General features: G+C 35.7%; 1 protein-coding gene across 5 annotated transcripts in view; it reads right to left on the bottom strand.

Annotated features, from left to right (window-relative positions):
- Positions 1-27238, bottom strand: part of GlcAT-P (Glucuronyltransferase P) — a 261409-nt gene that overhangs the window by 55566 nt on the left and 178605 nt on the right. For all 5 annotated transcript variants that reach the window (XM_081739556.1, XM_081739558.1, XM_081739554.1 and 2 more), the window contains exon 2: positions 18288-18891. In XM_081739556.1, coding sequence (XP_081595682.1) covers positions 18288-18882 — 595 coding nt within the window. In that variant the 5' untranslated portion in view covers positions 18883-18891. The remainder of the gene's footprint in view (positions 1-18287; positions 18892-27238) is intronic.

Raw genomic sequence — 27238 nt, 5'->3', positions numbered from 1 at the left:
TTAAATTTATTACTACTTCTTGTTTTAATGGTGCTTTCCATAGCGCCAAAAGGTACAAAAGATATCGAGATGCTGTTTCTGCAATTGATTCATCGATCCCAAAAATAAATTCCATCTCGTCCGTTAATTCTCTACTCAGATCGGAAATGGTTCAAATTAAGCCTTTCCGGTTTCAACACTTACCGCCATATCTACAACAAAAATGGTAATAGATAGCGGCAAGTGGTTTCCTCAAATCGATTCAGTGTCTGAAGAGAATATATTATCACAACCGCAAAACTCTACTAAAACCGGAAGTGGTTAAAATTTATTACTACTTCCAATTTCAATATTGACCTTTGTAGAGCAAAAACGGTACGAGACATCGAGATGCCGTTTATTTTTTTTATTTTTTATTTATTTATTTATTTATTTATTATTTTATTATTATTATTTTTTTTGTAATCGATTCAGCTTTTCAAAAGTAGATTTTGTCTCCTCTGTCAATCTGGAGGGTGTTGAAATTAACCATTTCCGGTTTCAACACAGCCATAGAACAAAAATGGTGATAAATAGTAACAAAGCAGTTATCTGCAATTGATTCAAGGTCTCAAGAGAATATACCATCACAACACGTAATACAGCACCAAAATTGGAAGTGGTTGAAATTTCCTACTACAGTGAAACCTGTCTATGTTGGCCACCACCGGTTCCATGGAAAAGTGGCCAACTTAGACAGGTGGCCAACTTACAGAAAATAAGTGTGATTTGTATATTTTTAGAATAGAATTTCTAGTATTACTTGATTGTAAAATTTTAATAAGCAGTGGCACGACAGCTACTTATAAATAATGTATATAGAGTAATCATAAAAATATACAGTACTAGAAAATATTACTATAGTATACAAGAGCACCGATTTTTCTGTAAATTGGGGGGAGGGCATTCAGATGCAGAAGGTATATACATGAAGATTTTAAGACAAATTGCACTCAAATTATACCAAATATTTTATACTCATAAACAAAATAGGGGCCACATGAGCTTTGGGGGGCTCGGGCCCCCTCGGTTCCCCAAGGATCGTCGCCCTTGATAGTATGTTTAATATATATATGCATACCTTTCTCTTCCTGAAAACTAGTCTGGTACATTGGATTATTCGGATTGAAAACACAATAACATAAACAACCATGAAATAGAAATGTATGTACGCAGTCTATTGAACTTGATATTATAGCACACTGAGTTATTCAGATTGAAAACAAGAAAAGCTGTTATAAATTGAGAAATTCATATGCAATTTATATGACTTCTTTTCAGTTGTTACTGAATGGTGGTTCATTCTAGACATATTTGCTTTATTCTTTTTGGCAGATATGCACATTCTAATATTGTAGTTAACTACCTCTTGTTAATGAGGTAGAAGTGTTTCCCTCGGAGCAAAATATGTTTTGAGAAAATCTTGAGGGAATTCATATCTCAAAACCTCCGCTACCTTTTGACATGCAGTCAGATGCCAATAAATAACAATTGAGCTTTAACCTTGAGAATTTTCCGGAATTACTAAAGCTTCCCACTGATGAAAGGAGCCGATATAGCTAATGGTTTTACCAAAACAGACAGGGTAAACAAATACGTACAACCATTTCCTGAATTCCTGTACGTGCTTTTTCTTATTCACATCTTCCTTCACCACCCTTTTATGAGGGTAGTGTTCTGGCCATTGACCTCTAAGAACAAATCGTGCCAATCTATGCTTCTTTGTGTGCAGTCACAAATACAGAACATCTGCCTCTCATATGGGAATTCGAAAGAGTTAATACAAATAACAAAACTGTATTTTTCGTGGCCAAGATACGCAGGTAAATTAATCATTATCATCATAGGGTAAACATTGCTTCAGTGTGGCCAACTTCCAAGATAGACTGGTGGCCAACTTATGGAGTAGTAAGTAACGAATGTCTTATGGGGAAATGCAGGTTCAAGACGAACTAGGCCAAGATAAGCAGGTGGCCAACTTAGAGAGGTGGCCAAGTTGACAGGTTTCACTGTACTTCAAGTTGCAATACTGATTTCCGTAGAGTAAAAACGCTAAGAGACATCTAGATTAAGTTTTTTGTAATCGATTCGGCTTCCCAGGTGTAGGTTCTATCTCTTCCCTTAACCTTCTGTTCAATCCGGAAGTAGTTTAAATTAACCACTTACGTTTCAACTAGGGATGGGCAAAACCGGTTTTTATAAAAAGCAGAATCCGGTTTCTAGAAGAGCCGAAATCCAAAAAAAACCGACATTTTGGTTTTCTCCTAAACTGGTTTTGGTTTTCTTCAAAACCGGTTCGGTTTTCACCGAAACTGGTTTCGGTGAAAACTTGTAAAACACACAAACCTATTTCTGTGGAAACGGAATTGGTTTCCGGAGAACAACGAAACACCATTCTGGTCAGAAATAGAACCAATTTTGAAAAGAAAAAAAAACGGAACCGGTTTTGAAGAAAACCGAAATCGGTTTCGGTTAAAAATCGAACAGGTTTTGGAGAAAACCGATCCGTTTTTTGTAGAAAACCGGTTTCGGTGAAAACTTTTTTTTAATTTTCAAAAAACGGTTTCGGTTTTCTTGAAAACCGAAAAACCGGGTTTTGTGCCCACCACTAATTTCAACCTTTATGACCATAGAACAGGAGCAGTAAGGAACAAATTTTTGATATGGAGTCAGCGTCCGAGGAGCACGTCCCATCTTTGATCTTATTAACCTATTGCAACCATTAGTTATAGATGTACTGCTTTAAGTTTGAGTATTGAATTCCCATAGTTCGGAAGTCTACCGTACTTCATACTATGAAACGAAAATCACTTGTTTTCTCTTTTTTTCTTGTTTTTCAGTATGGTATGAATTTTCCTTCCTTGTACACGGTACCTGTCTATTGATTTATCTATGGGTATGTGTCTAGTTGGGTAGATGTGAACCGGCATGGCACACTAACGGCGCCAGCTTGAATTTTTTTTGGAGTAGGGAAAGGTGGGTAGAGAAAATATTTTGGTAAGACACCTATTTTTTTTATATATCGAAATACAAGAATAGTTTTATATTATACATGTCTGAGGATGGGTCGCTTTCTTTCTGCCTCTGGCATCGTCACTGGTATGTAATACCGGTAGTAAATTAAGATACCAATAATGATACCGTGAGTAAAAATTTAGTACAAACTCTGATCCGATGGCACAACGAACTACGTAATGCCAATTGTGTATGTTCGTGCTCTCCTACTTTACTAAGGAAAGAGATGCATTTTCTGTGTATGGATGGAACAGGTATAATAGGATTCTTGTTTAACAAGTTATTAAAAAATGTTTATATATTATAGATGTTTGTGCATACGAGCATATCGGTACCAGTCTATATATAGGATTGGTATTCGTTTCGCCAAGGACAATGCTCGCATTAGAGGTATTGATCATTTACCATATATCGCTGTCACAAAACTACAACAAAATGGCGACAAAATGACTGTATGCTTAATTCTATATTATAATAAGACCTCTATACTAGAATAAAACACGAGCTCCTTCGTGGCTAAGTAGTTAGCGTACGTGGCTCTGGTATGGGAGAAACGGGTTCGATGGTTCATGTGGTTCGAAACTCCACGTTAATCAGTAGGTTTTGTCTCATATAGCCTCGCTGCTGAAAGGGACGTTAAACTCACAATCAACTCTACTAGAATAAAACAGATCAAGATCTATATTTTAAATATCCGCATACCCCCCCGAACTTTTTAGTGGCCAAAATAGATTTAACCACTATATCCGTTGTAACCAGCAGCGTCACTTGGGAATCCAGGAAAAGAGTGAAATTGTCCTCCCTGTGTTTAAAATTAAATATATATTTTAGTGAATAGAATAATAGCATAATAATTATCACGGAAAACGTAAAACTATTTATATTGGAGACTTTACCCCCCCCCAGCAAAATCTGAAATCACGCTGTTAGTTGTGACGTGTTGGCACGGTAAGGAGCACGGTGGGTTTGACGCGTATGAAAGTCACGATACAGCTCAGTTCTCACTCTGTATTTGTATCATTTGTCTTTAGTTTCTGCTGAAGAGATTTTGTGTACTTTACTCATAAAATTGAAATCGACTAAAGAAGGCAGTGTAGCGGTTTAAATATCTGCTGCGGGTTTACAACCAGGCGAGGAAAGCAACTAATTGGTTAGTTAAACAATGCGCAAATTATGTGAGAAACACGGTAGTTGTTGTTGGTAAATATTGTGTCGGTCGCTACTGCTCTCAATGGTTATCGTGAGATATGTTCTCTCGAGACGAGACGAGATAAACATTGTATAGAGATACGAAACGAGAAAGAGCTTTTCCAATAGAAATAGATATACTTCCGATGCAGTATTGCCTACGAGATTCGATTGTACTTTCAGGACACTTTTTTCGAGACGAGACATCCCCAAATCTTGTATAGTGGGGCAAGACTAAATGTGATTCAAGTCCTTTTGCAGGTATAAAAATCATAGTAAAATTGCCGGACATTGTGTATGCTCTTCATTTTAGGGCTATATATCTGATGACACTGGCATATCTTATGTAAAGTATTGTTTTAAAAAAAACTGACCATACACTTCTCTTTGAAAGGCCCTGTATTTCCACTTATAGTTCGTATCAAATAATAAAAATTATCTTGGGCCAATTAAGATCCTTATTTAGAACCAAAGTATTAGAATTCCCTATATGGCCAAGGGCGCCCATGTGGTTTCCAAAGGGGGGGGGGCAAGTATAAGCGATATTTCAAATATAGTTTCTAATTTTGCTGTAACTAATGTAAAAATTGTATTGGATTTTCGATATTCCCAATTACAATTTCCTATAGGGGGCGAGCCTGATGGGCGCCATTGTATACGACTGCCACAATATGTCCTTCTAACGCAGAGTACGTGGCCAAGATTTTTTGAACAAAACTGTATATGACATGAGTTCTCAATGACGCACAGTATACTCTACGGAAACGAAAAATCTAATTATTCGACAGGATACATACTCGTACTAAATACCGCATTTTGCTTATTCAAGTCTCAAATATATTGTGACACCGTAGGCACACGACTTTGAACTCGTTCACGAGGCAAAAGACGGCAATACACCATGACTATGTAAACTAGCTTGAATATTCAGTAGATATGAATACAAACCACCTTAATAAATAAATAAATTTGAGTTTCAAGCTTGTACATGTGTTTCTTTCTTGTCAGACACGTACAGTGTACTTACTGTTGGGAGTCATAAAAATGATAATTCATATGTCTAACTACTGAGTAGGGACCACTCTGTTGTGTTTTATTTTGCTTTTCTGTGATTTGAATGCAAACTTCTATCTTGCTTCTTTGTAAATTCGCTTCTTTCCAATTTCTACTATTGTAGAATTCTGAAATTTTCTGAACAATACACGCATTGTAGGAACCACCAAGAAAATTCTTAATATGCATTGATAGTTCTAACTGGCATACGCAATAGAAAAAATTAGATAAAACTAGCAGAATGCCCGTTCTTCGCACGGGGAGTATGCGTTTCATTTTGGACATAAAAGGCACCAAAACTGTCACCAATCAACTTAAAGACCCGAAAAACTATGGATTCTACACTAATATCGGTCACTTTCATTTTTTTACATGTCACCATCCCCCATTAGGAATACTAATGGGGCTTGAATTTGGATTTAAATGGGATCGGAAGTGTCACTGTTCGTCTCAGCGACCCCGGAAACTATTGATTCGGCACTAATATCGGTCATTTTTGATCATATATATATATATATATATATATATATATATATATATATATATATATATATATATATATATATATATATATATATATATATCACCCTCCCAACGAGGGAGTGGAATGAGAAAGTAGAAGGTACCGGGAGAACTTCGAGAAAAAACAACAGATACGTTATTCCCGACCACAATCTCACACGGCCTAGGATCGAATCATGGACCCTCACATGAGTAAGCCAAAGTGCCTCCTGTATACACATATAAATTTTGAGATTTAAATTTCAGTTAGATTCGAATTTACAGTAATCATGTATGACTCTCGTAAGAAGAGAGGCACGGTGGCTCAGTGGTAGAGCGCTTACCTATGGTGTCTAAGAGTCTCTGATTCGATTTCCGGTCAAGTAAGTTTGTGTTGGACAACATCAGGTCCGTGGGTTTTCTTGGAATACTTCCGTTTCCGGAGTATAGCCGTTCCTTCGACGAAATGAAATAAGTGACGGAGATTCGAATATGGATCAGCTAATTAGTACGTAAGAACGTTACCACTGCCCCATATACTCGTGTGCCGCATTCCCGCTATAAACTTTAAACATGCAAGTAGTGTTTACGTTTCTGTTGTTTGGAACTTACCATATAACAGTTTTCTATTTTCTCTGCTTGTTTCACTATTTGTGTCATGCATTGTGTAAACTGCATTTGTAAACTGCATTTGCAAATAACTGTATTTCGTTATTTTACCAAAATCCAGTTTCAATAAGGTCAACTGAATTATTAAGCGAACCGATTTTCTCATATGTTCCATTGTATCAAAAGGCAGAACGTACTGTTCCGGGAAAAACATGCATTTTCTTTTGTGACAGATAATACAAGTCCTAAAAATCAGCTAGGTTCACACGTCCTAAACTGAAGAAGACCTGCAACTCAGGACTTACGCTTAATTAGTTTTAGGTCTTTTGTACTTGAAGAATTAATGAAGTCGCCCGACGATACTGGTAGCCGTCCGATTGGTTACTAGACCTTTTACAGTTTATGATACGTAGCCCTAATCATTTTATATATACAGGGTGTTTCGAAACAATACCGATAGCGCTTAGGAGATTCCTGACATTAGGATGAGAAAAAAAATTCATATGGATCCATGGAGGGAAAGTTCTTAGTTTACAGCTAGGGCTGTCCGAAAGCACGTAAAACCTACACTGGAACATCCGTTATTTCGAACATGAGAAATTGATGAGTGGTGGTCCATATAAATACAAAGGAAGTCACATTATACTATCCAAATCTGCATATTTCAGTAATGTGCAATGTCTCTGCAAATGATTTTCTATAGGGCATAATTCACAGATCTGCCCCAACAGAAACATCAGATTATTATTATTATTATTATTATTATTATTATTATTATTATTATTATTATTATTATTATTATTATTATTATTATTATTAAAGTATTCTGCCTTTTTGGTATGTCCTGGGACTAATGAGTTCTTTTTCTTGCTTGAAAACGTTTCTTCCACGTTTCTCGATTTTCAGCTTCCTCTTTTAACTCCCAATATCTTCTTCTACTTTTCAAATCATATCCTTAGACACAGACCCATAGCCAGCCCCAAAATTTAGGGGGGGGCGGTAGAAGTTAGGGGGGCCTACCTAATCATATTATACTTCATCACCATATTGTAGTTCATTTGCAAGCCTACCGTGAAAATTTTATGGGGGCCAGCCAAAATTTAGGGGGCCCGACCCCCTTGCCTCCCCCCGTGGATACGGGCCTACTTAGACATGTCCTGATTTAAAGATGGGGTCCAAAGTAGAGAGAGTGAGAGAGAAAGAGATAGAAAAAATTGATAGATAGATATAACTCTCTTAGAAAACAAAGAAACAAACCGTACAAAGTATAAGAATATATATATATATATATATATATATATATATATATATATATATATTTTACAGGATAGCGCAAGTGACAGGTGGTGTCCTACACAGCATCCTAATTGAAGGTAGTGTGAGGAAATTAGGTAGCACTGCGAATATCTTGGAAATAAATTATCTAAGATAGATGGTTGTCAATAAGTATTGGAATGACCTTAATAGAGCAATGGATCGACAGTTGTTGATAATGGTATGTATGCGTTTCAAAAATAAATAACCCTCACCACCACACTCATGAAAACCCAGTTCTCATTCTTGATATCCGAGCATTTGAGATTAAGAAATAAACGCTTATACTTTGTTCTCAGAGATCATATATTTAACCCTGTAGCTGTAAGAATTTCTAAAAACAAAGATAGTTAAACTAAAATTTACTGCTTCTGGGTATAACAGGGTAAAATTTACTGTTATGTTTGGGTATAACAAACGATTGTGTGAACTCCAAATATTTTGAGGTGCGAACCCACTGAATAGCACCACTGGTTATCCGTATATTTCAGCAACGTGCAATGTGTGTGCAAATGATTGTCTACAGTGCGTAATTCCCAGACTTGCTACCAACAGAATCCTCACATATGGTCTGATTTAAAGGTGGGTACAAAGTAGGGAAAAAGTCCTGACGCAGTGAATACGAAATGCATCAAGTAAGATGTGTTGGGAGCGAAGTATTATTTCAGTTTTATTCCTTATTATCCATCTGCTTATCTTTTGCGTCAGGTTTCAAATCCCAAACATTGTGTGTTTTGAAACACCATATATATATATATATATTAAAACCTAAAGTTAAAGTTAAAAAACATAAGTTAAAACTATGTTGCGGCGTGGGGTTCCCACTTTGAAAACCAGTAAATCACAATTATTAGAGGAAAGGGGATAATTGGCACATCCCCCACTTTTAGCACCGATTCAGCTTCTTTAACGAAAATGTATATCGAAACTAATGTAGAATTAGATGACACAGATATTAACTCTGAATCTCATAATGAAATTATTAATAAACGTGAAATGCTTGCTCTAATGAACGCAAAACACTATCTAATTATGCCACCTCAGTTCACCTCTAAACTAAACACGATTTCAAAGTACGTGAAGAATCTCGTAAAGATTTCAAGTCCAACTTTTCCAAGCCCCTCACTTCCACCTAAAACCGTCAGCATTTTGTAAAAACCTCCTTGCAGGCATTTTGTTCAAAATCTGCTTGATCCTCCAAGAGACCCGAGTTCAAGCTCTTTGCCTATTCATAAGAAACAGTTTTCGTTCTGCTCTCGTGCCTTCCAGGCAGCTGTGAAATTTCCAATACAATCCCATTAGCATATACCACACAGAGGCAGCTCGTTGAAAGGGGTGGGGTTGGAAGGATAGAGAGAAGAAGAAAGTGCGGTTTAAGTTGGTTTAAAATTACGGCGCTACGAGGCTCCATTTGGGAGCTCCGAATCTGATTAGCGAACCCGGAAACATTTCTTTCCCTGCAAGGGGTTGCCATTACACGGGATTAGACAGATCGCTTGTCATGGAAACAACATAAATTATTTTTGGCGTAAGAGAAGGAAACTTGTAATATCCTGTAGGAAAGACAGAAACATTTCTAGGTAAAAGGACATGTCATAAGAATTGGAGGTTCTATAACGCTTGCTATACACTATGAAGTAAATCCTAGGAAATACCTGAGGATTTATCTTAGGGAAAATATCTCGTAAGAAACCCTACCCTTTTGTGACATACAATTTGTGAAATGTTGATCCATAATGCATTGCGGTAAAAAAAAAAAAAAAAAAAAAAGCCCTACAGATCATAAGACGTCTATTTTTAAAAAAAATGGCCTCTATTTTACAAAAGTACAAAATTGATGAATTCCTATGCTAACTACACTGCACATTCTACACTGTGAAAAATCGTTGTGTTATTTCAACGACATGCCTATGTGTTAACACGATTGTGTTAAAATATAACACAAACAAGTGATTAGAACAACTCACTCTCCATTTGGAGTTGTGTCGGTAGTTGAAATGCCGGTAGTTGAAATGACACACAATCTGTGTGTTAAATTAACACAAGTGTAGAATCTTCGGCGTTGTTTTCTGGGTGATTGCCAAATATGTTGGGCATCTAATTAAAAAGGCTTATAAATTGAAGCTACAGACAAACACAGTAGAAAGAAATACTTAAACAAATCCAGATATACGCAAAATTTCATCTCTCACACATCTGATGCATTTATTGCTTCTTTTTCTAAGCGATTGTGTACTAGAAGCAACAAACGCATCAGCTTTATTAGATGGCAACTGTCGCCGATCATTTGAAAGTGAATATGGAAGAACTATAAAATAAGGTAAATAGACATTCGTCATTTTGTTATAAAATTACATGGTGAGCAGATTTTTTCTTATCCCAAACGGTTATCGTTGAATATACGCGGCTTAAAGGAGCACTCTGATTAGCCAAATTCAAAAGACCTCAACAATTTATCCCTCTATAAGCGACGTTTTCTTCATCGCCTCCGTGGCCAAGTCGGAAGAGCACGCGGCTAGTAATCGAAATGTTGGTGGTTCGGACTCTCCACTCGCCACTGGAGAATTTTTTTTTTTTTACTTGTTTAAAGTTTTTTTTTTTAAGGCTCAGCATAATGTAAACACATTACACATATAGGCGATTTAACATATTTTGAGAGAGAATTTTGTGGTTCATTAACGCTTACGGCACGGCTCAACACCGGTTGTGTTAAAGACGTAACACACCCCCTGTGTTAAACGCCAACACCGCGGAGTATGTGTTGAAGTAACATCCGCATAGTGGTAGTCACGCTGGAACCACGGCCTTGTGTTAAAATTGAGTTGAATTAACACAAACATTTTTTACTGTGTACTGATATTATACCAGTCACTTTGCGCACGTCTAAAAAAAAAAAAAAAAAAAAAAAAGCATAAAAGTCAGAAATTAGCAAAAGATACCTCGTCAGTTCCTGCACCACTCTTTTATTTTTGTCGAGTATTTTTGCTTTTCTGGTGGCGGGGAGAGATCAAATTTATTTTCACTTTTTCTCACTTGATATCGCTTAAATCGAAATCTTACGAATTTTCTTTCCGAAATATAGCGTGCTCTAAAGAAGAAAAATCTCATACGATCGTTCAGAACATAGGAAATGACATGCAATCTGATGCCATACACGTTGAGATTTTAACTAGGAATAATCGTTAAGACATTTTTTACGATTTATATTATAGTGTACTATTGCAGGCCTAAGAGATGCTAATGGTAATGGGGAAAACAATGCTAAGAGTGTGTTTCTTGCAAGGAGTACCGTAGTTATTGAGTGGCCACAGTTACCATAGTTGATTAATTTATAACAATTTATTTGTAATGTTTTGGAGAATTCTTATCATTGTTATATATTGACTTTGAATCTTGCTTATATATTACAGTTTTGTAATATTCGATAATGCTGTATATTTAAAGTATATTTATATACTGTATATATAAAACAATAATCATGCCTGTTGTTCTGTATGGTTCGAAACATGGTTGCTTACTCTGAGGAAAGAACGTAGACTGAAAGTATTTGAGAACAAGATCCTGAGACGAATATTCGGACCCAAGAGGAACGGGAATGAGGAATGGCGGAAACTTCATAACGAGGAACTACATAATTTATACGGTTTACCGAATATCGTTAGGGTCTAGGAGGTTCAGGTGGATAGGTCACGAAAGCCAAGATGGACGAAAGTAGGAACGTTTTCAAAGACTGAACTGGTAGACCAATCTGAAAACGACCATTACTTTAATAGTTTTAGAATATTCCTGCTGGTTAGGGTATGGACATTGTTGGAACGATAGAACGAAGTACATTTAAAATAAGTATCAATGGTACAAACGCAGTGAAAAATGGACAGGAAGATCGACAGGAGGTCAATGAGGTCTAAGGAGAGAACAGAGAGGTTGCCTAAAAAGATCGATGAGGTTTCAGGGGTAGAGAGGTCGACAATACCTAAGGAAGCTAAACAAGCCTTACGAGACAGGGAGGTCGACAGTGAGGTCAATGAGTCCTAGAAGAGTCAGAGTGGTCTGGACAGAGGTCGGCGAAGAGATAGAATGATTGGTCGAAGAGGTCGTATATAGTAAACGAATGAAAAAATAATTTTTATGGCACTGCAGGGAGGACGTAAGAATAATAAAGATGCTGCTAAAGGTAACGCTAGGTGAAAAAACAAGAACAAATGCATTTATTTTATATAGTGTTCATAACTTTTGTCAATTAATTTGGATATAATTGATGTGAACAGCATACAACCTGCAACATAACATTGTAGTGTGGGTTGTCTAACTTGAGAGGCTTTTGATACACTAAAACTTTTTGAACCTCCAGAACGTGTTATCTCTCAATGCCCCTTCGAGTCGAGAATGAACAACGGCTTCGTATAAGATTAGATGTGCTTCTATATGACTGTCAAAATGTGATGACACACACACGTTATTTTTATATATTAGCAAGGATTTATTGAGTACTTACAATATGTTTATATAATTTTATAATATATGGGTCCAGTTTATAATTATAAGCTTTCTGTGTTCTGTAAGTCTTTTCATAAATGGGCCTACGATGCCTCCCTGCTGGTCGCTTTTGGCTAGCGTATGTCCCTTTTATTGTACGTCGTCCCGAGTTTGATTCCCGGTGGTATTTTAATTGTCCTCGATCTTTCTGTGTTCGTGTCTGATAGTCCTGTATAGTTGCAAAACGAAGAAATAAGAGTGAGGATTTTTTTAAAAAATAAATAAAGTGCTATTAAATTAGAATGAAATATTATATTCTTCTCAGTAAACCAAGTTACATGTGAAATATATTATTCTGAGTAATGCAAGTTACGGATGACATACACTCTTCTGAGTAATGTGAGTTAGAATGAAATGTATATTCTTCTAAGTAAACATGTTAAATATATTCCTTAAATAATGCTGAAATTGGAACTTGGGAGTGAAGATTCGACTAATAAGCATAAAAGGTATAATAAAAACTTGAAATACAGTAATTCAACATTGAACAACATTCTACAAATAGATCGAAAACGAGAACGTGGATACGCATTTTTTCCTGCAGTTTCCGTGGCAGAGAATTTTTCTTCTAAAGAATAATTCTCTCTTTGCTGCTTCTTCTCTCTTTTAAGGCAGCAGTCACAGGCAAGAAATATTCAGACGTACTTCCTCCTATGAAGTGGCGCTATGACTACTAGCAGTTAATTGGCAACAGCCGATACCGGGGGCCGATCCAGGAATTTTTGAGGAGAGCGCATTTCTGAAAAATAAACTTGAGACATTTTTCGATATTTAGTTTGCTAACTAAAAATGTGGACTGCAGTGCTTCCATCTCCGTCGTTATGGAGGCGGCATTGAGGAAAGCCATGTTGTTCAACACGAGAGAATCCAGGATAACCATGAACTGGAAACGCATACATTATCTGCAATGAGTGGAGAACGCACTCAGAATCTTCCTTTTGAGAGAAATTTTATAACATTTTTTCCACAGCTTTTGAAGAAGTGCTTCATTAGGGACTAATTTATGTATTTTACTCCTCATGGAGGGGTGCAAGCCCCGCGCCCCCTTTCTGGATCCCCATTAAGCGATACCCGGACAATCGTCACTGTAATGTTTGTGTAGGATGAAGGTTTCCGCCTAGATGCATTTTATGAGTGTACCCCCAAGAGGGAAGGAATGCCATCCCCAAAATCCTGATGCAAATCAAACAAACAAACAAAAAAAAAAAACACGTAATTACCCTCTCTCGTCCGCCGTGGTACCCCCGCATACAAAAATATACATATCGGCGGAAAGCGTCGTCCTTCAGGAATTCATATATACCAAAATTATCTCCCTAGTTTAATTAGCGGCTGAGGTATTGAGGTTTAAATTGAGTCACATTAAGGAGCTACCAGAATGTGACTATTTCACACCGCCAGGTGGCTCGATGTCCATAACTCTGTAACGATGCATTTCCCGATATATGATCATATGAACTTTCTTCCTTGTCTACCCATAAGGAATCCACCCCTGAAATTTTGTCGTATCTTTTTGTTACACCCTATATATATATATATATATATATATATATATATATATATATATATATATATATATATCTTCTAGTATCGGCACATCCATTAGAAGATGACGACCTAAAGACTATAATGCAAATACTAAATTCTGCCAACAAAATGTATTGAAAACCATAGAAGATCGAACGGATAATTCACTAATACAATACTAAAGAAAGTGAGGTGCATTATAATATAGTATTTAGTATAACATGGGAAATTCAAGACGAAAATGGGAATATATATATATATATATATATATATATATATATATATATATATATATATATATATATATATATATATATATATATATATATATATATATATATATATTGTATACTGTATATAGGATAGATAGATAGATAGGGAGGAGGCGGGGGTATGAGTAAATCGATGATTGATCGATCCAGAGCGCAGTGAAACTAGTTACGCCACTGTGCATAAGTAACAGTCAATTAGATTCGTGTAATGTCAAGGAAGGGTGGCACTGACATTATTCTTGACGTCACAAGTAGAAGAGGAAGAGACTCGGTTTCTTATCAGGCTTAGGAACGTTAGACGGGAAATATAAAGACAAATCAGAAAAGTGTAAGTTAAAAAAAAAAAATACGATTCACAACCGAATAGGTATAATTCGTTTCTCTGATCTATATAAAATTCAAAAGCATATTACTTTTGCTTTTCCTTTTTCTTCTCATACGTGACTAAATCTTTCGATACGTGTACGAGAATGTTTGTATGACTACTAACTCTGCACAACGTTCTTCTTTCTCTGCGTCGCGGATTTATTTCTGGTTCCGCCCAGTGATTCCAACCCGTGGGAAAAATTCCATTTTGTGAGATTTTTTGACAAATTTTTCGAAAAGGGATTTTCCCTTTCAGTTAGCAGCACATGTGGAATTTTTCGTACTTGGTGGACAGCAACAAAATTCTCTACGGTGGGAAGTAGACTAATAAGTTCTCAATAATCTTGAGACTAATGCTTATTGTGAAATTTTGTTGCCCGAAACTTCATATATGCTGATAAAGAATGCACTGCTATTTTTGTAAGAAAATAATTAACGAAAAAAAGTAAAATACACAATGAGAAATTACCAACTTAAAAAAATCCCACACAAAATGGCCCGAGAGTAAATTTCTTTTAGTATCGGCACACCCATTAGAAGATGATGACCTAAAGACTATAATGCAAATACTAAATCCTGCCAACAAAATGTATTTTTCGTTTTCCTATCATTTGAAAATCATAGAAGATCGAACGGATAATTCACTAATACAATACTAAAGAAAGTGAGGTGCATTATATATATATATATAGTATTTAGTATAACATGGGAAATTCAAGACAAAAATGGGAATTTCTGCCTCTTGATATGGGATTTTTTAACATTTTAGGTTGGCATCACTGCTTACGCCCGTGATTTCAAGCTTTTGTCTGGACTTGGTTGTCTATATTCTTCATCTCTGGCAACAGTGGTTCTTATCAAATGTAAAAATGCAGTTTTTTTTTAAAATTTGATTTGTGTTTTCATGTATACTATTTACTGAACTCGATTGATTACTATTATTATTTGCAAAATACAGTACAACCCCTCAAATCCGAACTAATTGGGGCTGAAGCCTGTTCGGATTTCGGGTGGTTCGGATTACCCGGGAAATAATATTACGTACTAATTTCGTTACTGAATTGGCGGTAAAACAATGACTGAGGTTAGACAGGGTGGCCCAGTGGTCGAAAGGGCAGTGACCTTGACTGGCGGGTGTACACTCATGTCCAAAATGATTGTCGCATATCTATAACTGTCTTCTTGTAAGAATATAATTAGATAATGATTTTGAGTAAGCATTAAGTCTAAAAATGTTAAAACCTTTAAAAAACTACATTTGTGTGATTAAATCTTTTTTTTTTCATTTTTCAACCGTAGCTATTTTTTTCTCCTGAGAACGTGTTCGGATTTGCCGGGTTTTCGGATTTCCGGGGTTCGGATTTGAGGGGTTGTACTGTAAATTCTGCACAAAACACCACTGCAAGTCAATTTTTTAAATAACAATTTATAGGGATCTGTAGCAAGTAAATGGTATCTCCATTGATGTACAGTCCGTCACAAAAAAATAGCACCACTTTGAGATAGCTTTTTAAGATAAGTACTATTTTTGTTTTTCTAATAGTACTCTATTCCTTGTGTGTTGCTATTGAAGTACAAATACGAACATTAAAAGAAAACCCTAAGCTTTATACATTAAATGACCTTACTATCAACAAATTCAATGCAATGTATATCAGCATTGTTCTCAGTAGTGCTAATGTTTTGTGCTTGACTGTATATGGGAAAATTTGGAGTGGGATGCGAGTAACTTTCTGGAACTAATTAACCTCGTATGCTATGCTACACGCTAACTACTAGGGAGCTCATGTGGTTCGGATTCCACGTTAATCAGTAGATCCACGTCTTATATAGCCTCACTGCTGAACGTGACGTTAAACTCAAAATCAACTCAACTCAACTCAACGTTAACTACTACTATGTAACATTATACTACAGATGTTTCAAAATTTTGCGTGCAATGTTAAAAAATGATACAATATGGCATCCATACGCCGTATAACGATATGGCATCTCTATAAGAATAACGAACGACAATGTCAGCTGTTAATCGAGAATTTCGGCGACATTATCAATTAGAATAAAATCCATCTGCACATGCAGTAACACGTTGGGTACGTTGGGTACGCAAATTCAAGTGAATAGGTTCAATCTTTATTTATTTCAGAAAATAACAGGCGAATGCCTAACGCAAAACTACCTTTATCTTGTTTCATTAGGAATCTATTACGATTTCATTTGATGTCCAAATGGTCTAGATACCGCTTCTCACAAACAGGGGTAAAAGTGAGGGGGAACGCGGGGGAACGTCATCCCCACTTCTAAAAATATCTATGGTGTCCCGCCATTTCCTAAAAAAATGCAATGGGCAAAGATAGGTACGGGAGTCTGCGTGATGTCATACGTCCCCCTACATTTTCAGATCCACTTTAAGCCTGCTCACAGATATAATTTACGCGAAAAAAAAAATGTAAAATTTTGGACTGTACTTTGCTTCACAATATATGTTTCTCTCGGTATACTAACTGACTAACTTCGCATTCACCAAGGATCGTTAAAATTGACATATCGTTAGATATCATTCAATGTCCCGTAAAGAAAGACGACCATGTTACATGCTATATGCTAATCATAATAGAATGGCCTATGTATAGTTTCTTAACGAATCAGCTCCTCCGTGGCTAAGCGGTTAGCGTACGCATCTTTGGCGTGGGAGACCCGGGTTCGATTCCCGGCGGGAGCTCATGTGGTTCGGATTCCACGTTAATCAGTAGGTCCACGTCTCATATAGCCTCGCTGCTGAACGGGGCGTTAAACTCAAAATCAACTCAAATCAACTCATTTCTTAACGAATCTTTAAAATTCTGTCAAATTATATTTTTTTTAAATCAATTTTTAAGTTATCTAACGAATATTGGTGAAAAGGGTCTAAGTCTGATTGCCGAAGGATCAGAATGTCCAACAATCGTAATTGACAAATCGCCCACAAAAATGGTCAAAGCGCACTGGTCATTGCCAAAATAGTCACAAACTTCCGAAAAGACACATCGCCCACAAAAGCTGTCAGAACTCTCATAAAATCGATTAGAAGGAATAAAAGTAAAAATATTTAGACGTTATGAAAAAAAAATCGCTCATACAAACGGTCAGAACGCTAATCAAAATCATTTTAGTAGCAGCCCGAGTGGATGATCTGTCTACAGTATTGAGCGTTCGGACTGTTTGGCAAGTTACCATTTTGAGGTCTATTTGTCCACTTTAAACGTAGGGCGTTTTGTAACAGACTTAAAATATCATGATGATTACTATTAAATATAATTGTTTTCGAGTCAACAACCACCGAGCATAACTATTCATCACGTCACCAGGAAAGCTTCGTTTCTCATTTCATAACTACTATTGTTGTAAACAGACAAACATTCCATTATTTCAGTATAATTATATACGACTGCATATAAATACGTCCATTTCCAACTCGACTTTCTGTGACGTCATTCTTTAGGTCTCTCATTCCAACTAAACAAGGGAATACATCAGGAGTAAACCGAGTAATCTAACATTAGATTGGTTGGCTAAACGGAGTTTAGTATTCCTCTCTTAGCACCGATTCTGAATAAAATGGGACTTACAGCTTAACATCGAATACGAACCATTACTAGCGAAAGTATATGAAGCAAGTATCCGCATCAGGAATCAAACCCGGGACCATCCGGCCCCGGTGGTTTCGCAGATGGATCCAATAACTATTGATATACTGGCAACACTTTTCGGCAGATATGTCCCAGCTTGCCCCATCTTCTCCTTAACCCTTACTGTTTTTCTACGTCGCTGTTCTGACGTCATAATCGGTCAGTTGGAAATGACTCGTACACTAATTATTAAGATTATAATTACGAAAACTATATTTACCGAGAAGATGCTCGTATTTCATCCCTGTTCTTTGTAGTAATTCGGCTACTTGTTTTGTCTTCACTTTGGCATCTTCCACCACTAACCAATGTACATTTTTGACTAGCATCAGAGTCTGAGCCATCCGCGTAAGATCGGCCACTTGCTCAGGTCTTTTATACGTCGGCGTTACAATGTATATCCAAGGCAACGTTGGATCTACGTAACTGTCTGTCACGGAAGGACACACTTGCACTTTACACTCCTCACACTTCACAGGAGCACTCGGCGTTTGATGAGGACATTCATTTTTATTATTATTATTATTGTTGTTAATGCTATTACTATTAATATTGTTATTATTATTGTTGTTTATTAACACGTCCATTTCTTGACGCAACTGCACTGCTAATTCTCGCAACACATTACGTCCAATGCTGTTGGCCAGCACTTTGTCCAGACTTAACCTCTGCACAGCCGCACTGATTAACTCTTCCGGGCTTATGTACTCTGTTGTGACCCGGGATGGAAGCCACGTCATTGTTACCTGATACTGCACGATGACCAGTCCAACAATAGCCAACAGGCCTAGCCACAACTTCTTCGAGATTTTCATGTCCTTGCACTGAAAGAAAAAAAAGGAACAAAACAGATTAATATCGGAAACATTTACAAGTTTAAATCACACTTAAAAGTAGATATACATATTAGGTTTTTGAATGGAGCTTAGTCTCTTTTTCGTTGATTCGTTTGATTTATATTTACGGCTTTTTGGTTGATTTATATTTACGTCCTTTGCTAACAGTGAGAATATATAAGAACGAGACCTATGGTTTAAAGTGGAATTTGAATTAGTGAAATTTGTTTCTCTCCCACCAGCTATGTACTCTGTACAATTTAAGAAGATAGTTCAGTGACTTGACCCCTGGTCCTCCCCGAAAGAATGAACTGTACACTATTGTTAAGATATAGATTGAAAATAATATTTGTCAGCAATATTTTACAATCAATCTTAGTCTAGAGAGATACACAGAAATGAGAAGTAGGACGGGATCATGATAGAAAGCGCGGAGAAGCAAAATTTTGATTGGTTCCTTTGTTCGGAATGTGTCCCTTCCAGCGCCGGTTACCTCCTGTTCCTCAGAATGCGTTATCAGTGTGCAGCGTTACCAAGTTTACCCATTCCTGTTCTGCAGAAGTGTTCTAGCAGCTATATGTCAACAAGTTACTCACCTCGATTACCTCCTGTTTCGCAGAACCGCATTAAGATTTTTGATAGCGTCTCAATATTAGAAATATTTGGCGAAAATAGTAATAATAAAATAAACACACCAACATAAATCTAAGAAAGACGTTCGACCTTGTCGTGAATAGAAGTTCAATCATTATATACTACAATGAGAACAACATATACAAATACACATGGGCGCCCGAAGGGGGGCAGGGGGGATCGGATCGCCTGGCTCACGAAAACAACTTAAATTTCTTAATATTTTAGCAACCAGGGAGATGAGCCTCCTCTACAAAATTTTCTTCGGGGGCCCAAGCACACAAACACATACATAAATTTAAAAACAAAATCATTTGCATTGAACAATGATGGCATGAACCTTAGTAAAGGTAGTATAGAGGTGCGACAATTAATATCGCCTTGTCTTCATTGAATTATAATCTCAACCATTCAAAAGAATGCAATGAGAGACTGCATTAAAGTATGGACTAAGGCAAAATCTCACCAGACCTCTTAAGAACCCAATATGACTGTCTAAACTTCTCCAGAATCTTCTCTGCAAAGTTAAATTGCTGCTTTCAGCAGCCGGATTGATGGCTCGTTCTCGCACTGTTCTTGCTTCAAAAGTAAAATGTAGAAAATGGACTGACTTTATGTAGAATTCCCATTAAATTTCATAGAACCGAAAAGTACAAAAAAATCACACTACTTTTTTTTTTTTTTTTTTTTAATTCCATTTCTCCCTCCGGAAATTCCCTTTCACTTTACGGTGTGGTAGTATACCAGCCAATCTTGACTCTCTCAATTATTTATGAAATAAATTGTTTGTTACTAGCAATTTGTATACGTGATTACAATATTACAATTTCCAAACGATGGAATTAATTTCTAAACATGTAATACAAGTATCGGCGTTTCTAAACATGTAATGCAAATATCACCATACTTCTGGTGAAGTACAGATTCTTCACAAACTTATGTGAAAAATAAACTCTTATCATTCTGCGAAACAGGAACAGACTCATTGGGTTATTTTTCTGTTTTTCGAAACATAGGAACGCTGAGCGTGAAAAACCAAATTGAACCTCTTTCTGCGAAACAGTATTCTGTGAAACAGAAGCACACCCCGCGCCAAAGCTATGTGAGGCATCGACCTAAAGCTTAAGGTGAGATTCAAATTACATGAGTTTCCACCGGGAATTGAAGCCGAGTTTTCTATGCCTATGATGCATTCGCGCTAACCATATAACTACAAAGGAGTTCACAACACGCCTTAATTAACGGAGCAACCAATAAGGGGTGGATTAGTTATAATATTGGAGGTGAAAAGCATTGAATAATTTAAAAGCACGCATTGCTTCTTTGGAGAGGATTTATCGCTAAGTTTTAAATGCTTGGAACGTTCCCTCACAAATCTAATCTTGGATTTGGCATTGATCTACTTGAATGTTTGAATGAGATCACTTTAAAAAGGAAAAGACCATTCAAAAGGAAAAATTATCCGAAAAAAGACTCGTGTTGGAAAATGAGCTTTAATAACGTAGATATTCAATCCATTAGATTACACCCCATTAAGGATACAACTCTTTTTCTGATCGATTTTTTTTTGTTAAACTTTTTTTCTTCTTTAATTTTTAAACTCAACCAAACTTCTGTCAAACTTAGTTCATCCATTTTATATCATAAAACAGGAGCCAACTTAATTTTTCTCTTTTCTGGCCTGTCTCTTTGGAAACTAGAAATAAAAGACAATAGACTTTTAAGATTTTGCCTCGATCTCGCTTCACCAGACCGCAATCAAGTGTAATGTTCTGGAATAATACGTGATTGTCCTACACATTCAGGCTACAGATTCTTCCTCCGCCATGAAAAATAGGTCTCGTTTCAAGAACAGAGAACGTATTCTGTATGCATGGCTTATAAACTTCAAATCACGATTCTAATTGCGGGAACTACCATTTTCTCACTCATTTTTTTTTTATGGCGAGAACAAAGAAAAAGCAATTATAATAAAAACTAATGGTAAAATGTAGAAGAAAATGAAATAAAAAAAACTTTAATGGAAGAACACGAAAGAAGAAGTAGAACTTATCTGTAAAAAATGGCGGTCTGCTTGAACGAAATCTAATTGTTTCTAAGTACTTAAGTACGGTACCAAATCGAATGGAACACTTGTTAGTAAATTATGTTCCATGTAACAAAAAGGATGGTTCATGTATTTATATAAGCGAAACACCTGTTACTAAATAATATTGTCTAACAAAACGGTTTTCGACCATACATCTATACGAACGAAACTTCTGTTAGTAAATTATGTTGTGTAATAAAAAGATTTTCGACCATACATTTATACGAACGAAACTTCTGTTAGTAAATTATGTTGTGTAATAAAAAGGTTTATGATCATACATTTATACGAACGAAACATCTGTTAGTAAATTATGTCGTGTAATAAAAAGGTTTTCGACCATACATTTATACGAACGAAACATCTGTTAGTAAATTACGTTGTGTAATAAAAAGGTTTATGATCATACATTTGTACGAATGGAACACGTGTTAGGTAAATTATATTCCACGTAGCACAAAAAGTTTGGTCACACATTTGAATGAACGGAACACCTGTTATAAAATTATGTTCTACGTAGCAAAATAAGTTTTTGATCATGTATTTGTATAATCGGAACACTTGTTACTAAATTATATTGTATCATACAATACAAAAAGGTTTTTGATCTTACATTTATTTGAATGAACGGAACACCTGTTACTAAATTATGTTGTCATTTGTATGAACGAAACACCCGTTAGTACGTAAACTGTGTTCTACATAGTAAAAATATTTAATCGTTCATTTGTATGAACAGAACGCCTGTTAGTAAATTACGTTTCAATGTGATTAAAAAGTTTATTGATCATATATTTCTATGCATTTTCCTAGACAAAAGTAATTGAATAAATGTACTGCTAGAGACGCAAAAAAGGGTCTAATTTAAAAAAAAAAATTAAGATTCTCCCTCATAAAAATCCGCTTTTTGAAAAGAAAACTTTTTTTTTTTTTTTGTCTTTTTGTGACTTCTTTGCTCAAGTAGAACTTTTGTTTCCCTGTAGTAGAGTCTACAACTAAGAAAGTGGTTTACAACATCCAGTACTTGTGATTCTTATGTTCAGCCAGGAAATGGCTGTTGTGATTGCTTTTCAAACTGGCATTACATTTATTGCCAGCAAGTTAAGTTATGCAACCCACATATCTCAATTGTCATTTTGGCTCAATGTGGTGTTTGACTTGTAGTCATAGAACTTTTGACTTTGCTTCTGTCAAAGTCTCCCTTTCCTTCATTAGAAATAATTCATTTCTATGATCATGTCAGGCAGTGTTTCTTCCAGGTACACGATTTTGCCCACCCAGAGTTGCCTAATCACTTTCTCCTGGCAGCTGCGGTAAATTAAATTTGCAATTACACGCCATTTTTGTGTGCAGGACACGTTCTTTAGAAAATATATCAGTGCAATCCTTAATGTTTTGATTTTGCCCCATCCAGGATAAAATTTTCTGGAAGTAAGTTTGGTATCAGGGCATTACTTTTGAGATATTTATCGCTTTCGATTGACCTGAATTGATCTTAACTGCTCTAAATCAAGTTTGGTAGACTACCTAAGAGCAATTATTACCTCCAGTATGCATTGTCACGTAAAGTGAAAAGTAACCGATGAGCAGTCCAAAAGAAACATTGCTGTTAAATTTATCTAGCATTCAAATCGGAAATGTCACTGCACGGGTAATTGCTATCATTCATTTTGTTTTGGGGGGGGGGGGGGTTAAATGTCTATGTTCTAATCAAACGAAAGATGCAAGCAGTAACAAAACAGTTTCGTACTATGTGACAGTATTGCACTTTTTTCTTTTAAGAAAATCATTTCTAAATATTTCAGCACGTGTTAGAAGATTACGCTTTCTCTCTACGTTGGGAACCCGCCGACATTGGAAAAACTAATCAGGAAATGTAACAGATATTTTTTTTTCAGCTAACTTGCCGAAATTAATGAAAAATAAAAATACAATTCTATTAATTTATTCGTATAAGAAGAGTATGAGGAACCTATTTAAAGATACATGAAGGTCGCTTGAAAAGATGTAAATGTGATCTTCAGACACCAGTCTTTTTATCATTAACCTTTCAACCTCACCAAGACTACGTTTTACATTATGTGAAAGCAAATACAGATACCAGATAGAGCGACTGGTCGTAAAACAATAATGCTAGTTTACACACAAAAGATACGGCAAACAAATATATATCACCTGCTCCTGAACAAAAGATTCTCCTTTCTACCAAAAAGTTCTTTTTTCCGAAGGAAAAAGCAGTTTACATTTCTGAAGGAAATAAGAGCGCATCGAACCTCTGTCAAGTTGCTTCTTCCCCCATAGGAGCACTAATGATCTCTTCCACTGCAATCGTTAGTGCTCCGTTAGTGCTTCTTAGAGCACAAATTCCCATCATAAGTGCCTCAATAGTTTGGTGGGGGCTAACTTCACGTTAGCTTCCTCCAGAAAAAAAACTAACGACGAAACCTAGCACAATTAATAGCGCATCGTTAGTGTTTCTAGAAAACACTAATAGTTTCGTTAGTGTTTCACTAGTGTAGAAATGGTCAATTACATGTTACGAAACTCCCTTAATGAGGATTTTTAAATTAGGTCAAATTCCCGCCAAATTCAAAAGCAGTGATCTCAATTTATCATGTAATCGTGTAGTGTATTTTTTACTTCTAGCGCATTAATGTTGAAAGTTGATGGTTTAAGAAGCACTAACGAAGCACTAACGATTGCACTAGATAAGATCATTAGTATGTGGGGGTTGCCATTTGCAGGGAACGGCTGCAGGCTTGCCATTTGTCAATTCTCAAATCGTTACTGCTTTATTTGAGCGGGAACGACTGTTAAAAAAACTGAGTATATGTATTTCATAATTATTTAATGCATAACTACAATTTATTTGCACATTCAAAAACTGAAAATAAACTGAGAATTCTAAAAGTATCGTATATTCACCTATTATCGCAAGAGCATTATTGTATATAGCATTAAGACAAATTATCGTATATCAATGGTTGACAAGCTTGTTCTACAGTATTAATAACAATAACTGTTCATATAGCCTCTAAATTTAGAATGTTTTATTGGTAATAATCCTCTTAGTTAAAACATATCATGTAGCGTAAGTAGTGCAGGGATTATTCAATATCTAGCTTCTTGTATGTACACTCATGTCCAAAATGATTGTCGCATATCTATAACTGTCTTCTTGTAAGAATATAATTTGATAATGATTTTGCAGGGCACTTTTAATACTGATACTATGTGTATAATCGGGAAATGTGTACTTCTGGTAAATTTCATAGAAAAAGAATTACAAATACGAAAATTAGAATGAATAAAATAAAATGTTGCTAAATGGACAAGAAAGTTTTGTTTTCGTTTTATTGTTCTTATTTACTGCTCTTTTGAAATGAAATTTGCCACATACATGCCTTTGCTTATTATACACATACTAACATTATAAGAAATACCGGGAGAATTCATTATCAAATTATATTTCTACAACAACATATTTATAGACATGCGACAATCATTTTGAACATGAGTGTACATAGACATGATTGGAATTACATAGCCGTTGATCGAAATAATGGGAGTTGATATTGTTGAATAATCCAATACACTACCGAAGCATGAAATTAATATTACCAAGAATAAAGAACCTCACTACATCCATCAGACGCACAATTATATTTAGCTTCGAAATTACCCTAGACTCAATACCGATTCCATTCATTATATCCTATTCTATTCTAATCTTTTTAGCCCTTACAGGTATTACATAATTGGAGTTGCGGCTATAGTCATATCGACTTTGCCACTAAAATTGTTCTTGAATTATAATGGATTCAACAGTTTAGTTTTCGATATCTGGGTAGTATTATTTATTTATTTATTTATTTGTCATCAACACAACAGGCATAAGCTTAATTATAGTGTTGGTGTATTACATAATACATTTACAATAGTTTTCTTAAACATAGAGTTCATATTGCAGATGTCAATTTCTTTGTGTTTGATACATATTTTGTTATAAGTAGAACACATTCTCCAAATTGGTGATTTCAGTAATACGTTGGTCCTTGCTTTTTTGCAATAAAACAGACCAGAGTTATTAGCACGAGTTTTAAGTGTCGGGACATGAAAATTTAATGTTGGTATGAGATCCGTACAATTAAATTCGTTTTGTACTATTTTATGGAGAAAAATCAAATCTGTCACATTTCGCCTTTGTTCAAGTGTAGGAATACAGAAGTTGTCTATTAATGTTAGATAATTTTCATAATATGAATAGATTCCAGTTGTCTTGTACGTCAAGTATTTGATAAATTTAGATTGGACCTTTTCCAGTTGGTGTCTGTATTGCTGTTGTGATGAGTTCCAGATCACAGCGGCATATTCCAGTTTTGATCGGACATACGCATAATACATTTTTGTTAGTGTAGTACTATTGTTAAATTCTTCCAGTTCTAATTATGAACCCTAACATCTTGAGAGATTCATTAACTATGTTCTCTATATGGTTATTAAATGTCAGTTTCGTATCAAATATAACTCCAAGATCTTTGACTGAATTTAATCTATTTAGTAAGATCTGATTCATTGAGTAATCAAACTCTATTTGACTTTTGTTTCTGGTAAACGATAAAATGTTACATTTGTTTATGTTTACATTAAGTTTGTTAAGAGAACACCAATTAGCAATATTTTCCATGTCACGTTGTAAATCGAGACAGTCATGGATGGTCTTTATCCTACCGTATATTTTGAGGTCATCAGCAAAAAGCAATTTGTTACTTAATAATATATGATCAGGGAGATCGTTAATGAATAAAAGGAACAATAACGGACCTAGATTAGAGCCTTGGGGAATTCCAAAATATGCAATATAATCAGATGATTTATATTCCTTGTAGATAACAGTTTGTTTTCGATTATTTAAATATGATGAAAAGAGCTTGATTAAGGGAGAAGAGAAATTATATTCGCCTAGCTTATGTAATAGTACCTTGTGATTGACTCTGTCAAATCCCTTTTCAAAATCTATATATATTACATCAACCTGACATCCTACACCTAACGAATTTGCTATAAAGTCTGTGATAAGTGCAAGGTTTGTTGTTGTTGATTTGTGTGGGACAAAGCCATGTTGATATGGTGAGATTACGGGTTGGATGTGGTCAATTATCCGTCGGCATCGGATTTGTTCAAATATCTTTGCAAAAGTAGGTAAATTTGATATAGGCCGGTAGTTATTTATTTCGTGTTTATCATTGGTTTTTGGTATTGGGCAAACTATAGATGATTTGCATTTATCTGGAAAAACGCATGTTTTTAAAGCGAGATTGAATGCAATCCTTAGCGGATATGATATGAAGTGCGAACATAAAATAAAACCAAGGATAGGAATGGCAAAAGAAGCCTTTAGGAGGAAGAAAATACTATTTTGTGGGTCCTTGAATAGAGTTGAGAAAAAGACTCATAAAATACTCATGTGGAGTATTATACTATATGGGCTGAAACATGGACATCAGGCAAAAATGATGAAAAAACGACTGGAAGATTTCGAAATGTAGGAGTGAAGAATGGAGATAATTAGCTGGGTCTCGGAAAACAAATGAGAGAGTGTTAGAAATGGTG

This window comes from Thermobia domestica, chromosome 15 (genome assembly GCF_964235325.1).
Source record: "Thermobia domestica chromosome 15, izTheDome1.hap1.1, whole genome shotgun sequence".
Classification (NCBI taxonomy): Eukaryota; Metazoa; Arthropoda; class Insecta; order Zygentoma; family Lepismatidae; genus Thermobia; species Thermobia domestica.
The sequence above is the reverse complement of the archived record's forward strand: the minus strand, read 5'-3'. Positions and strand labels throughout refer to the sequence as shown.